Source organism: Capricornis sumatraensis, chromosome 12, assembly GCF_032405125.1.
Source record: "Capricornis sumatraensis isolate serow.1 chromosome 12, serow.2, whole genome shotgun sequence".
Taxonomy (NCBI): domain Eukaryota; kingdom Metazoa; phylum Chordata; class Mammalia; order Artiodactyla; family Bovidae; genus Capricornis; species Capricornis sumatraensis.
The window spans coordinates 29,113,600-29,128,845 of NC_091080.1; the positions used below are offsets into that span (position 1 = coordinate 29,113,600).

At 45.5% G+C, this 15,246-nt stretch overlaps 1 protein-coding gene across 1 annotated transcript in view; it reads right to left on the reverse strand.

Annotated features, from left to right (window-relative positions):
• Window positions 1-3,836: 3,836 nt before the first annotated feature.
• Window positions 3,837-15,246, reverse strand: part of EBPL (EBP like) — a 34,720-nt gene continuing 23,310 nt past the window's right edge. Inside the window, exons 3-5 of the mRNA XM_068984770.1 lie at window positions 11,502-11,571; window positions 5,763-5,901; window positions 3,837-4,077 (exon numbers count right to left, since the gene is read on the reverse strand). Coding sequence (XP_068840871.1) covers window positions 3,837-4,077; window positions 5,763-5,901; window positions 11,502-11,571 — 450 coding nt within the window. The remainder of the gene's footprint in view (window positions 4,078-5,762; window positions 5,902-11,501; window positions 11,572-15,246) is intronic.

The following is a 15,246-nucleotide window of genomic DNA, read 5'->3' on the forward strand; positions in this document are numbered from 1 at the left end:
TAAGCTGGGTTTCAGGGCATGCACACGCTCAGTTCCATTTCAAACCAGTTCTCCACTTCACACTCCACCAGCAGTGCATGAGAAGTCAGTGGTTCTGCGTCCTCACCAGCACTCATCATTGTCAGTCTTCCCATTTTTAGCCATTTTAACAGGCCTCTGGTAGCTCAGTAGGTAAAGAATGCGCCTGCAGTGTGGGAGACCTGGGTTTGATCCCTGGGTTGGGAAGATCCCCTGGAGGAGGGCGTGGCAACCCATTCCAGGATCCATGGGGACAGAGGAGCCTGGTGGCCTACAGACCATGGGGCTGAAAAGCGTCAGACATGACTGAGTGACTAACCACAGCAGCACACAGCAACATCTTGTGGCCTTAATTATCATTCCCCAAAATCCCTTCTCTTTTGTGAAGTATTTAGTCAAATTATCTCATCAACTTTTCTCTATTAAATTGCATGTCTTCGTCTAATTGATTTACACATTGGGATAGGTCTTCTGTCAGCTATATGTACTACAAATGTCTTCCACCTTCTGGGTTCCTTTTTTTTTTTCTCTTAATGATGGATTTTGATAATCCAAAGTATCAACACTTGATTTTAAAGTAGTCAAACTTATTGCTGGTTTTGAATCTTTTTAAAGGCTATATTCTCCTATTTTTTCTTCCTGAAGCTTTATTATTTGCCTTTCATATTAAAATCAACAATTCATCTGGAGTTGATATTATGCATGGTGTGAGGTAAGGATCAAAATTCATATTCCCCACATGGATATGCAACTGACCCAGCACCATTTACTGAAAAGACTGTCCTCTCCCCATTGCTCTGCAGTGGCACCTTCGTCCTAAATCCAGAGTCCATACAGGAAGGTCTGTTTCTGGTCTCTCTAGTCTGCTTCATGGGTCTGTCTGCTCACTGGTTTTCCTGTACCAACACCACATTGCCGTAATTACTGCAGCTTTATACTAAGACTGAATGTCTGGTAGAGAAAGTCCTCCAGCTCTGAGCTCTCACAATGTTGTCTTCGCCTTCTTGGCCCTTTGCATTGCCATAAAATATCTTAAAATCAACTTATTTAAAAAATGGCAAACAGATAAATCTGTTGGGATTTTAATTGGGATTTCATGGAATCTATAGATCGATTAAATTCTGAAAGAGATGGGAATACCAGACCACCTGACCTGCCTCTTGAGAAACCTATATGCAGGTCAGGAAGCAACAGTTAGAACTGGACATGGAAAAACAGACTGGTTCCAAATAGGAAAAGGAGTATGTCAGGGCTGTATATTGTCACCCTACTTATTTAACTCATATACAGAGTACATCATGAGAAACACTGGGCTGGAAGAAGCACAAGCTGGAATCAAGATTGCTGGGAGAAATATCAATAACCTCGGATATGCAGATGACACCACCCTTATGGCAGAAAGTGAAGAGGAACTAAAAAGCCTCTTGATGAAAGTGAAAGAGGAGAGTGAAAAAGTTGGCTTAAAGCTCCACATTCAGAAAACGAAGATCATGGCATCTGGTCCCATCACTTCATGGCAAATAGATGGGGAAACAGTGGAATCAGTGTCAAGACTTTATTTTTGGGGACTCCAAAATGACTGCAGATGGTGATTGCAACCATGAAATTAAAAGATGCTTGCTCCTTGGAAGAAAAGCTGTGACCAACCTAGATAGCATATTCAAAAGCAGAGACATTACTTTGCCAACCAAGGTCAGTTCAGTCAAGGCTATGGTTTTTCCTTGGTCATGTATGGATGTGAGAGTTGGACTGTGAAGAAGGCTGAGCGCCGAAGAATTGATGCGTTTGAACTGTGGTGTTGGAGAAGACTCTTGAGAGTCCCTTGGACTGCAAGGAGATCCAACCAGTCCATTCTGAAGGAGATCAGCCCTGGGACTTCTTTGGAAGGAATGATGCCAAAGCTGAAACTCCAGTACTTTGGCCACCTCATGCGAAGAGTTGACTCACTGGAAAAGACTCTGATGCTGGGAGGGATTGGGGGCAGGAGGAGAAGGGGACGCCCAAGGATGAGATGGCTGGATGGCATCACTGACTCGATGGACATGAGTCTGAGTGAACTCCGGGAGTTGGTGATGGGCAGGGAGGCCTGGTGTGCTGCAATTCATGGGGTCGCAAAGAGTCGGACATGACTGAGTGACTGAACTGAACTGAACTTTTTACAACATTAAGCCTTCCAATCCATGAACATGCATATCTCTCTTGCTTATTTAGGTCTTATTTAACTTCTCTCAGTGTTTTGTAGTTGTCTTTGCTTTCTGTGTAAGACTTGAATATCTTTCTGTTTTCCCCTAAATATTAGAATGCTATACCAAATGACATTTTTTAAAATGCTACTTTAATTATTTACTGGTTTGTTTTTAATCTCATTAAATTGGACTGTTACTCAGAGCTTCCCCCTACCTGATGTTCCATGAAACAACCATCCCACTTGTTAAAGTGGTCTGATATATGCTGGGGAAAGTTGGGCTTAACAAATTAATCTCGCTTCATACTGCAGAACTTCCGAAGTCTTTAATGTGCTCATATAATATTCCTCAAGCGTACTTGCCCATATTCATTCAGTATTCAACAAATATCGTAGTCAAGTATCATTCAAGATAGAAGCATAGAAAAACAGTGATTACTCTAGGTATTTTATGCAGGAGAATTCCATAGACATTCCCTGTCACCGGAGAACAGAAAAACAACAGTGAAAAGGAACAGTTGAAAACGGTCTCCATGCTTTCACCCTTCAAACCTCTCACAAATACCTCAAACGGTGAAACAAATGTGGCATCCAGGACTATACCTGCAGCTCTCTGCACGATAAGAGGAAACCTAGATAGAGGTGGAACATAGGCTGGGCTGAATGACAGCAGCCGCAGTGGCCAAGCAAGTGCCTGGTGTATGTATGTGCCAGGCAACCCTCCTAGGCAAGAGAATACATCCGTGCGCTAAGAGGCCATAAGAAAAGCAGGTGTTGGACGAGTTAAGGTGAGTACCCGCTCCCCACCTTGGACAGAACTGCTGCAACATCTGCCGAAATCTGCTGGCCTGCGACAGCGTGTGGCAGTGTTTCCCTCTTGGTGCTGAAGGAAAATGTCAAATTTATGTGTCACTTGTATCAGTTACACACGACATCATGGCATGCCTTTCTGCGTATTAACTTTGCCTTCATCTTATTATTTCTCACTCTTACTTTCCCTATGTCCCTATTTCCTGATTTACTTTTTATCGTATTTTTGTAAGGTATTTCAACTCTTCCTCCTTGCAAGAGAACAGGTATAAATTAATCAGCTGTTGGTGAAACCCCAGTGTTCACCCATGAGGAGTTAACCCACTCATAAACTCCTTCTACTGTCATTTTTTCTGTTGGCTTCACAAATTTGCTACAGTACAAACACAAAACAGAAGCATTCATTTCATTTCTGGTTTCACTTTAGTAATCAAAAGACTGGTGGGAAGATCAGAAGTTGAAGCAACAATAAGTTCTTTGAAATATAAAATTAATATAACATGCTCTACGGCATTTCATGATAATTGGCTTTATTAACGTACAACAATTAATGTTAGCCATAAAAGGATATAATTAAATGTGTTTTATTCTGTTTAAAATTTATTCTGTTCCCTGTATTGCCATTTAATTGGAAAAAAACAACAACAGCAAAAACTCGTCAACCTTACAGTCCATTTGAAATTGATTCCACTGAAATCAATTAGGTTGTTCCAAAATGACAATAAAAAAAAGAAAAGCACAGACTGGAATGCATTACATTTTGGCCCAACAAAAAGGATTCATTTTCATAAAGCAAGCTGACAGTGTTTATGACTTTGAAAATTCACTGAAATTTTTTGCGTGAATTAGATCCTTTGTGATGCATTTTCTTGAGTTCTACCCATGACTGCCACAGTAACAGTCCTGGAATCAGAACCCAAATACCATTCAAAAATACCAGATAGACCCAAAAGTAGAGCCAACTGTTGGTGTTGAGGTTGGGGCTTCCCATAAGCCAGTCTGGGCAGAAGGTCATCCACCCACCATACAATTCACACACACTCAGGGTAATCTGCACAAAATGCCTGTTAGAGAGAAAGAGACAGCGATGAAACTGCCAGCTATACCAACATCATCTCCCACAGCAGATCACCTCCCTGAAGTGGGACCTCCAGTTTCACACAGAGCTCCCTTGATGGGGCAAGTTGATCACTGATGAAGACCCATGCTTTCATTTCCCTTTGGAGAAGAAAATGGCAACCCACTCCGGTATTCTTGCTTGGAGAATCCCACGGGCAGAGAAATTGGTGGGCTACAGTCCGTGGGGTCACAAAGAGTCGGACACAACGAAGAGACACTCTCCTCGGAGAAGCAACAGTACCCTCTCTAGACTACGCTCGGAGTTAAAGAAGGTCTCTTGGGTATCCAGTCCTATCCCTTGGAAGGTTTAGTGAAGTCAGGAAAGAGAGACCTGGATGTGAACTTATGAGCTCGAATCTCACCTGTTGGAAAAGGGCCTAATAGTCCCTTCCTTGAATAATGCTTTGCTGGTGGCTAGCTGGCAAAAAATTCACCTGACAATGCAGGGGACCGGGGTTCTATCCCTGGGTCGGGAAGATCTGGAGGAGGGAATGGCAACTCGCTGTAGTATTGTGGCCTGGAAAATCCCATAGACAGAGGAGGCCTGGCAGGCTACAGCCCATGGGGTCTGTAGAGTCAGACATGACTTAGCGACTAAACAACCACCACCTCAAATAATACTGTGGAGATTAAATGAGATATGTAGATAAAGCACGTGCCTGGTACATATTCAGCAACACATATGTGTGAAAATGTTTGAAATAATATACACATGGGTAAACGTAGCAAACCCACAGCCACGATGATGGACATGTAAGGTGTCCAGAAGCAAGCTCCAGGAGACGGTGAAGGACAGGGGAGCCTGGCATGCTGCAGTTCATGCGGTCACAAAGAGTCTGGACACAACTGAGCGACTGAACAACAACCACAGGCGCCCAGAAGGAAATTTTTCCTACCAACTCTCTAAGTAAAATCGGGCGGGGGTGAGTAGAGTAAATGACTTTTGAGGTTTCTTCAAGTCTGAAATTTCATGACGAAGTTTTACACAGACTTCTTTGATCCAAGATGGTGGAAAATGGAATGCCACTGTGCCCAGCTGACATGAGTCTAAAACCATTCCCTGGGAATCATTCCCAGGAAAGCGATCTGTACGTCCCAGGTCACTCTGTCCCTAAGGAGTAGAGGAAGGGAACGGAGGGAGGGGGTGGAGTTCACAGTTTCAGGGCCTCACTGATGGATGGCTAATCTGCCGTCTTTCTCCTCTATCTCCCAGCTCTTCAGCCTTCCGCATACCTTCTAAAGGCTGCCTCTGAAAAGACCTATTTATCTTGCATGTCCACCTCAGAATTACCTAAGAGACTTCTCTTTGTGACACGTGGAAGAGAAGTTTCTAGAATGATTTGGGGGCGGAAGATGAAAATAACTACCCTTTGATTTTCCACAATACTGGTGGCCAGTCACCCAAAGCTGCTAGCCCTGTGCTTGTCTATACAGTGTTGAGGCTGTCACTGCCATCATATTTCTAGTGTTTTTTATTTTGACCGATCCGAAATTACACTACATCAAACGACTTTCTACTCTACTTTTCGTCCAACAAACAACGGTGGTTGTCATCCACGCCACATGACACTCTGGCATCGGAACAGCTGGTGTTTCTCCTCTTTCCAGCCGGAGAGGGGAGAGCACTTACTGATAATGTTTCTCTTTGACGATGGCATAAACGAGGACCAGTGCCAGAGACCCACCCAGGACGACCATCAGAATTTCCACAGACATGATGGCTGGATCAAAATTAAGCCATCTTGCATCAGCTTTGCCATATTCTTTCCCTAAAAATAAATACATTTTGCTACTCATCTGGCAATTATTTTTATGACAGTTGGTGAAAATGACCTCCTCCCCCCCCATTTGGAGGAGATAAAAAGAATAACTGAACCGCCATTCTCTCTACAGTCTTCATGATGCCTTAGTGGAAGGAAAGAGGGGTCCTGAGACAAAAACCCATTACCCCTGGACACCAGTACTGATAACAACATCACGTTATATTTGTAAAATGGTGTGCATTTTCCAAAGTGCTTTCACAGGCGTGGCTTCTTCACCTCCTCCTTTTTCATCGTAAGCAGCAGAATTCTAAATCAGTTCGACACAGTCAGACTTTGCAAAGATAATCTTTAGTAATTATCTTGGTAGATGCATTATAATTCCTAACTTTAAAATTTCAATATAAAGTTTGTATTAGTCAGATGTGGGGAAATTACTGTTCAGGAGATGTTTATAAAAACACGTTTATTAATAACTGAAGAGGAATTGAGTGTTGAGGGGCCAGCAAGGAGGGGAGGGGGGCAACACAGCCTGGACTACGGAATGAATCTGAAATGGACAAAGGGGGCATTTCAGTCTGCTACAGAGTATTCACTAACAACAGCCACCAGGAAAGCCTCAGCTGTGCTGACCCGGGGGTAGGTGTGCACTAAGAAACCTTTTCAGACCCCATTATCAGGATGGTTTCTTCCAGAAAGCACTATGAGGTCAGACAGCCTTTTTAGTGCTAGACCCCGGGCGTTGCATGAAGTCATATTTCCTTCCCTCGTCTCTTTTTTCCTTCCTCCTCCTCTCCTTCTCTGTCTTTATCTCTTTCTTTTCCTGTTTACCAAAGTAATACATGCTGGTCCTAAGATCTCACATAACCAGTGGGGGGAGAAAAGAACCGAACGCCCCCACCTCTTTGCTTCACTCTCTTTGTGGGTGACCCCTGCTCTCACGGTTCTCACATAACTTAGGAAAGCTATGAATGGTCCAAAATTAGCTCCATGATCTGACTGATCTGGTCTGAACAGCACAAAACAACAGTCTCTTAATGGTTAGAGTTAGGGTCTCTCTGGGGCTGGGGACAGAGGTTTCTGATGAAAGGCTGTCCTCAGGAAAAGGACAGGCCAGTAAACAGAGCGAGCTATTAAATGAGATAACACAGAGACACATGCTGAGCGGAGATTCTGTGAGCGGCAGACACAACTGGCAGAGGCGTCCAGCCTGTCCTTAGCTGACTGCCAGCCGTGACCTCACCAGGAAACAACTAACAGTGAAAGTAAAAGTTTTCCCTTTAAATTTAAACACAGATACAACAGGTGGAATACACCACCTAGTGTACCCCAAATCTAAGAAAATATCACAAGTGAAAGGTCAGTGCTTTAGGAGCGAAGAGATTAGTGGGTATTCAGACATTCACAAAAATAACCCTATCCATTCATTAAAAAAAAAATTATTTATTTGGCTGTAGCTGGGTCTTAGGGCACAAGGGATCTGCAGGCTTTGTTGCAGCACGCGGGATCTTTAGGAGCAGCGCGGGAACTCCTAATTGCAGCACGAGCATCTAGTGCCCTGACCGGGGACTGAACCCGGGGCGTCAGGAGCGGGGCGTCTTAGCCACTGGACCGCCAGGGAAGTCCCCATTTCCTTCTTTAATTCAACAGTTTTTTGTAGCATATAGACGCCTCTGTGCTAGACCTCAAGAATGCCTAGCACAGAACACGAAGTCTGCCTGCTGGTGGCTCACGCAGTAAGTGACAGGGACAGAGAACGGGGCCAGGGAGGGGAGGCACTGCACAGACCAGGAGCGGAGGGGTTCCGATCACCTCCTCTTCACCCTACAGGGGAGGGAGGCGTCACCCTGGGCTCATGGGGAGGCTCAGCACACAACAGGCGGGCGACACTGGACGGATGAGGCTGACGGCCGCTCCCTGGTGGTGTGACACTCGCAGGCTGGGAGAGGAGGACACGGGCCACGGGGGCCACGGGGGGCGCCGCACTAGGACCCAGAGGGATCGGGGAGGGGCCGTGCGAGGCGGGCTCCGCACTAACACCAGCGTGGGTGAGCCCTGCTCCCACGGGCAACGTGGCTGGCCTGCTGCAGTAACTCAGGGCTGGCAGGGCACTGAAGCCGGCTCCTCAGGGACACACAGGCGCCTGCTGGTCCGCGAGCTGGGAGGGCGTGGGGGTGAGGGGCTGCTTGTCTAGACTTCTATTATACAGGCAAGCAGGGTGGGGAGGGGCGGTGCACTGAGGGCGTTTGAGGGCCTCTGGATTTTACCAGGAGTTGAGGCACACGCAATCCTGGGTCTTAATCTCAGGCTCTTCTCTCACTCCCAGACCTTCCACTGTTGGTGTTCAGTTGCTCAGGTGCATTCAACTCTGTGACCCTACGGGCCGCAGGACGCCAGGCTTCCCTGTCCTTCACCATCTCCCAGAGTTTGCTCACACTCGTGTCCATTGAGTCGAAGATGCCATCCAACTGCCAGCAATCCAGGCGATGGAAGTGAGGATAAGCACCCCACAGATCAGTGGCCAGCCCACCATTCGTTTCTGTCCCAAAAGGTACCCGGTCCAGTCTCAAGGGCCAGTTAGAGGAGGGGGGTCATTTAACACGAGCCCCACATAGACCCTCGAGTGGTGCGTCAGTTGCCCCCACCTTGGGAAGTGTGTATGAACTGAAACACAGCTCTTACTCCCTAAATCAAATGGCCTCTTCTGGAACTTGTGCTAAGAAATAATCTGAATTACAGAAATAAAGTGCATTTCATGGAGAAACAACAACAAAAACATCTCAGGTCTTAAATCACAGGAGGCGAGCCCTGAATAGGGGAGGGAGAGGTGTTTCAGGGGTAAAGTCTGAGCAAAAGCCTGGGGCTGAGAGTGCTTGGTGTGTCTGAAACTACAGGTAATTCAGCAAGTTGAAGGAGACAGGATGTGTGCCCGCGCGTGCGTGCGTGCATGTGTAAGTGGGGCCTGGGGAGCGGCAGGGGCAGCATAAATGCTGGAGAGGAAGGCGGGGTGGGAAGGGGAAGCAGGCCCTGCTATCTTCCCGCCCCAGTGTACCAGACTTCTGGCCTCTCATCTATCGCTTAACTTTGACCATCTCTTTGCAGGTTCAATGCCTATAAAGGGAGGGAAAGGGCAAGCAGAGCATTAACAAAGCTAATGTGATCCTCGTCCTTTATCCTGCGACTGACCGCCAGGCTCGGGCAGAGGTTTAGAGAAAGAGGCACAGGCAGAGCTGGAGGGGGCACCCAGGAGCCAAGCGACGGCCGTGGCCTTTGCCACAGCGCAGAGGTGAGGACGCGAGGGGCGGCGACTCTTTCTTAACCGGCCCCAGCACCTTGGGTTCTGGGCTCGGCCCAAGAATCCTGCTGAGTAACCTTAGTGATTTATTCTCTCAACAGCTTTATAAATGCCACACAGCAGTGTTAATTGCATTGACTGTGTCATACATTACATCCCTAGTAAGAATTTATTGTATAATTAGAAGTCTGTACCTTTTGAACATCTTCATCGAATTCTGCCACTCCCCAGCCCCTGCCTCTGGTAACCACAAATCTGATCCTTCTCTAAAATGAGTTTCAGGTTTTCAAATTCCACATAACAATGAGATATTGTAGTTTTCATTTTTTTCTGTCTAGTTTCTATCACTTGGCATAATGTTCTTCAAAGCCCATCTGTGTCATCACAAACTGCAGGATTTCCTTCTTTTTACGGCTGAATAATATTCTGCTTCCTTGGTGGCTCAGGCGGTAAAGAATCCACCTGCAATGCAGGAGACCCAGGTTCGATCCATGGGAAGGGAAGATCCCCTGGAGAAGGGCATGGCAACCCACTCCAGTATTCTTGCCAGAATTCCATTGACAGAGGAGCCTGGCGGGCTACAGTCCATGGGGTTGAAGAGTCAGATAAATACAATGCAGGTTGTTTATCCACTCATCTGTCAGTGGACACTCAGGTTGTTTCATGCCTTGGCTGTGGTATAATAGATGCTGCTGCTATAAACAGGGAGTGCAGATTACCAATCACTCCTGATATCGAATCTAATTCCTCATCCCCCACCCTTCATAGCAATACCCTGGCCTGCCTTTAGCAAGGATCCTGTTGAGTCTATCATCAGTCCCCCAGCCTTGATGTTTCTTCTTAATAATTTTCCATCCACTGTCTCTGACCCTGTTCCCAGCCTATAAATCTCCACCTATCCCTGTATCTAGGGCTTCCCTGGCGGCTCAGATAGTAAAGAATCCACCTCCAATGGAGGAGACCCGGGTTCAGTCCCTGGGTCAGGAAGATCCACTGGAGAAGAAAATGGCAGCCCTCACCAGCATTCTTGCCCAGAGAATTCCATTTTGGGGCTTCCCAGGTGGAACTAGTGGGAAGGAACCTGCCTGCCAATGCAGGAGATGTAAGACACGTGAATTTGATCCCTGGGTTGGGAAGAGCCCCTGGAGGAGGCGGTGGCCACCCACTCCAGTATTCTGGCCTGGAGTGTCCCATGGACAGAGGGGCCTGGCAGGTACACTCCATGGGGTTGCAAAGAGTCGGACATGCCTGACTGAACATGAACACATGTCCCTGATTAAGGGTTGAGCCAATCTCTCTCCCACTGCTGTGGTCTCTGTGGAATAAAGTCTTCCTTACCATCTTTAACAAGTTCTACATCCTGGTGAATCAAAGGACAATCCACAGATCAATATCCAGGAGGCCTTACCCCAGACCCTCTGAATCAGAATCTGCATTTTAACAAGAACCCCAAGCAATCTGCGTCCTTTGGTTTGGTTGTGCTGGGTCTGTGTTGCGGCACATGGACTTAGTTGTTCTGAGACATAAGGGATCTTAGTTCTCCAACCAGGCATCGGACCTGTGTCCCCTGCACTGGAAGGTGGATTCTTGACCACTGGATCACTAAGGAAAACTAGTTAATACCTCTGCAGAGCAGGGAGAGTTCTGGAAATTATCTACAAGAATATATATATGTAACTGCAGCCCACCAGGCTCCTCTGTCCATGGAATGCTCCAGGTAAGAATACTGGAGTGGGTTGTCATGCCCTTCTCCAGGGGATCTTCCTGACCTGGGGATCGAACCCAGGTCTCCCGCATTGCAGGCAGATTCTTTACCATCTGAGCCACCTGGGAAGCCTGTACAATATATATACATTTATATACAAATAAATGTTAAAAGTATGAAAAACACCCGGTTTAAATACTGCAGACTCCTCAATCTGCACCCAGTGCAAACATTTTAAAATATACCTTTATTGAGATATAATCCATGTGCCAGGTCTGTTTTTTCTTAAACCTGTTTAAAGTGTATAATTCAACAAGTTTTAGTACATTCCAAGATTTGAATCACCACAACCTCACTTTACATTAGTTTCTACTTCGCAAAAGAAACCTGTACCCACTGTTAGTCATTTCCCATTTCTGGCCAAATCCCGCTCCCTTCCTGCACCCCCAGGCACCCACTAATCTGTCATCTGTCTCCATGGATCTGTCTCTTCCAGACATTGCATGCAAACAGAATCGTACAACGTGGGGTACAGGTACTCGTTTAGTGGACAGCCGTAGGGAACTGACCCCTCAAATGCGGCAAGTGCCAACGCTTTACATTACTCACACAATGAAGCGATCAAGGTATCTGAGTCTGTGATGTTTCCCACCATAGACAAGTAGACATAAGGACCTTCCTGGAGAGAAGAAAAGGAAAACATGCTCCAATTCAGCATCACACCCGGGAGATGGCACCGGAGGCACACCCCTGTGCGGGCAGCACCCCTTGCCCAGCGTGCAGGAGCACACATCCCAGCCGGCACCTCAGCCCCGCACCGCGCAATCCCAGTGTGCACGGGCAGGGGCAGGTGGGGGCCAACCTTGGAAATGGATCCACCCAAAGTGAATGTTTGTTTTCAGTGACTGGCATTCTAAAATCAGAGCTGTGTTCAGACGGAGAAAAAAAATTAGCTGAAAATTTTGTCCAAGAGTCTAAATGTTATAGTAAATAAACTAAATTCTGGATTAATCCAGAAGTACTTCAGAGTACTTCGTGTCTCACCTCCAAAAAAACCCCAAGATCTCTCTTAACAAACGTGGCATTTAAGTATCTCTATCAGAGCAGGAACTAGTTTTTTCCTCCTGCATAAGGGCAAATTTAGGAAAATTAAAAATGCTTACAGGCTATATTTAAAATTTTGGGTAAGGAAATCTCTGCAATTATATTTAGCATTTCCTCATCAGAGAAATGTTCCTTTGCCTAAAATTTCAAAAACTGGATTAACTAGGATTCTCTAAGATATCTGATTATGTTGTTCCTTTAAAAAAATTTTGTTGCTGATCAATACAACTTTTTTTTTTTCTTTTTACCAAAACAATCACGTACATGACATCAGAACAGTGTCTCTGCCTAAACCCTAAGCTCACTTCTAGTACAAAACTTCCCAGAGGCTACCAGTTTTAACCACTTCTAACTGCAGTTCTGGCAACAATCTTTATACTTATACTACTATTTCTATTACTATTTCTTTGTGCTTAGTTGATCAGTCATGTCCGACTCGTTGCGACCCCATGGACTGTAGCCCATCAGGCTCCTTTGTCCACAGGGATTCTCCAGGCAAGAATGCTGGAGTGGGTAGCTTACCCCTTCTTCAGGGAATCTTCCCAACCCAGGAATCTAACTGGGGTCTCCTGCATTGCAGGTGGATTATTTACTACCTGAGCTACTGGGGAAGGCCCACTATTAACTGCCCATCCTGAAAAATTATGATATAAATTATAGTTTCCCCTTCCCTTCCCTCCATCCAATTTTTGATGATGTAGGGGAGGAGAAACTTCTTCCTCCCCTCTTAGGTTCTGTAAGCTGGTTTAAGAATTAATTGACATAAATGGATTAAAAAGAAAAGCATAGACATTTGATTTACTATGTTGACACGTACATGGGAATCTTCAAAAGGAAAATGACCTGAATAAGCTGTCAGGCCCCAAAACTCATATGCCTGTTTACCCAAAGACCAGTAACTGCAGGGATGTGAAGAGACCAGGGGGCTTGGGCTGAGCAGTACTGTCCCCAGTAAATACACGGGGAGAAACTAATGGAAGACAAGGGTTATTTCAGTCGGGCTATTTGCACAGGACCATTTCAGCACTGACTCCCAGTCCCCGGTGAAATGAACATTCTTTTCCTCCTGGTAAAGGAAGAACACCTTTCTCAAGGGAAATTCAAAGACCTGATTTGAGCAGGAAAGGGGGGGAGATCAGAGTGCCCTTCCACATCTACTGTTCTCAACTGCCTTCTGTTCAAAATCATCAACGTGCCAAAGTGGCATAATTTGGAGTGGCGTGTTCTGAACTCCTTTAACAGCTACATGAGTTCTCTTTAATTCTTCTGTTAGTTATCCCGAATTTGTAACTTCAGGAATAAGCTTCAAACCTCACCTGACTCCTTCATCAGTGCTGTGCAGTATACGGACTTCTGTGATATCAGGCGAGCATGAGAACCCCCAGCAAGCTCTCTCCCGCTCCTCCCCACGTCTCTCAGCCTCTGTCCACTTTGTACATTGCTGAGATCGATCCCATTTTCCATTCTTGTTCTGTAAACGTATTTGTCTTCCCCATTTTATCTGTAAGTAGATTCTCAAATCTGAAAAGTCAATCGATGCTCTATTGACAATATGGCGATTATAAAAACAGTGTTCACTGGAAGAGGCCACAACGTCTTACTCTACAAATCAGTACTTCTGTCACTTAAGAAGAATGTGGCAAATGGAATATTCCTGCTTACCTTCATACATCTCTCAAAATCATGCTACATTTTAGTTTCCTTTGACTTTGGGCCAGGACTTTCTTGTAAGATATTTTGGTTCATGCCACAGTTTGTAATTGCCTTTCTTTTTCTCTAATTGAGAGAAGAAACCCTACTTTCTCCCCATCTCATTAACATAATCTTACAGCTTCTTGTCCATTCCAATCTTTGCTGAACAGAGGCTTGAAGCTGGTTTCTCTTTTCTTCCTTTTTTAAAAAGATTTATTTATGCATTTATTTATGGCTGTTCAGGGTCATCATTGCTGTGCTCGGGCTTTCTCCAGTTGCCTGAGCCCCCCGCCTCAGGCTTTCTCCAGCCCCCCGGTGAGCGGGGGCTACTCTCTCTTGAGGCGCGAGGGCTTCTCACTGCAGCGGTTTCTCTTGTTGCCGGGTGCAGGCTCTACGTTCACGGGCCTCAGTAGCTGCAGTGCGTGGACTCAGCACCTGTGGGGCACAGGCTTAATTGTTCCACGGCAAAGTGGAATCTTCTTGGATCAGGGACCAAACCGGTGTCCCTGCATTGGCAGGCGGATTCTTCACCACTGAGCCACCAGGGAAGCCCTATTTTCCCTTTTCCTAACATTCTGTAAGTTACCTAGTAGGTAAGTGTGGTTTATGTCAGAGCATATATGAAAATCCTATTCCTTAAAGGAGATTTTTAAAAATTACAGGTGAGATAATGTTTTTAAACAAGACGTACTCCCTGTCTACTTTGTAGCTCCTTATTCTCACCAGCTGATTTTTTTATTTTTAGCAGAGCCGCACGAAGTCCACATCACTTCCCTGGCATGGCTGGGGAACTTTCTAGACAAAAATACATCTGCTGGACTGGCCAGTAAGGGCAATGAGGCTGAGCTGACCCTCTGTGGGGCTCAGTCCACCTCTCTGTGAGATAAAGGACTTCCCAAAATTAGACTGTTGATCTCATGACTTCCACGAGCAACCTCTTCAGCTGGAGCCATCTGCAAACCCGGACCCTGACATCCTGTGTGGTTCTTTCCTCAGGAGCAATTCTGTGGGTGAACGCAGGATGGGGACCTGGATCTAAGATCAAGATCAAAGTCACTGGAAACATTAGTTACTATTTCCCAAGAGCAAAAATTACCTGTAGAATTTGGGAGAATGGAAATAGACTTACTTCCTCCCATGAATTCATATTTTATATCAAATGAACCACAAAGTGCTTTTTCTTCCCTGTTAAATTTATTTTCAGGCTCTGGAAGACGAAATTTATACTAACTTACAGAATAAACTTGGAAGGTTATCAGCTCCAAAAGTCTTTAATCATACTATATGGTGAAGAACTAGCCAGCCAGAACTAAAATTCATGTTTGAGCTCAACAGCTACCTGGAGATTTTAGGGATCAGATGAAAGGTGCTTGGTAAGCAGCAAAGGCCATCAGTGGGGTGTTGCTTAACTGGGAAGGAGGGCCTGAACAGGTGGAGGGGTAAGCGCCCTGTGCTGCAGGCTGGAGATCTGGGTGGGCTTGAGCAAAAAAAAAAAAAAAAGAAATATATATATATATATATATATATATATATATATATTCAGCATATTTTATTTCTT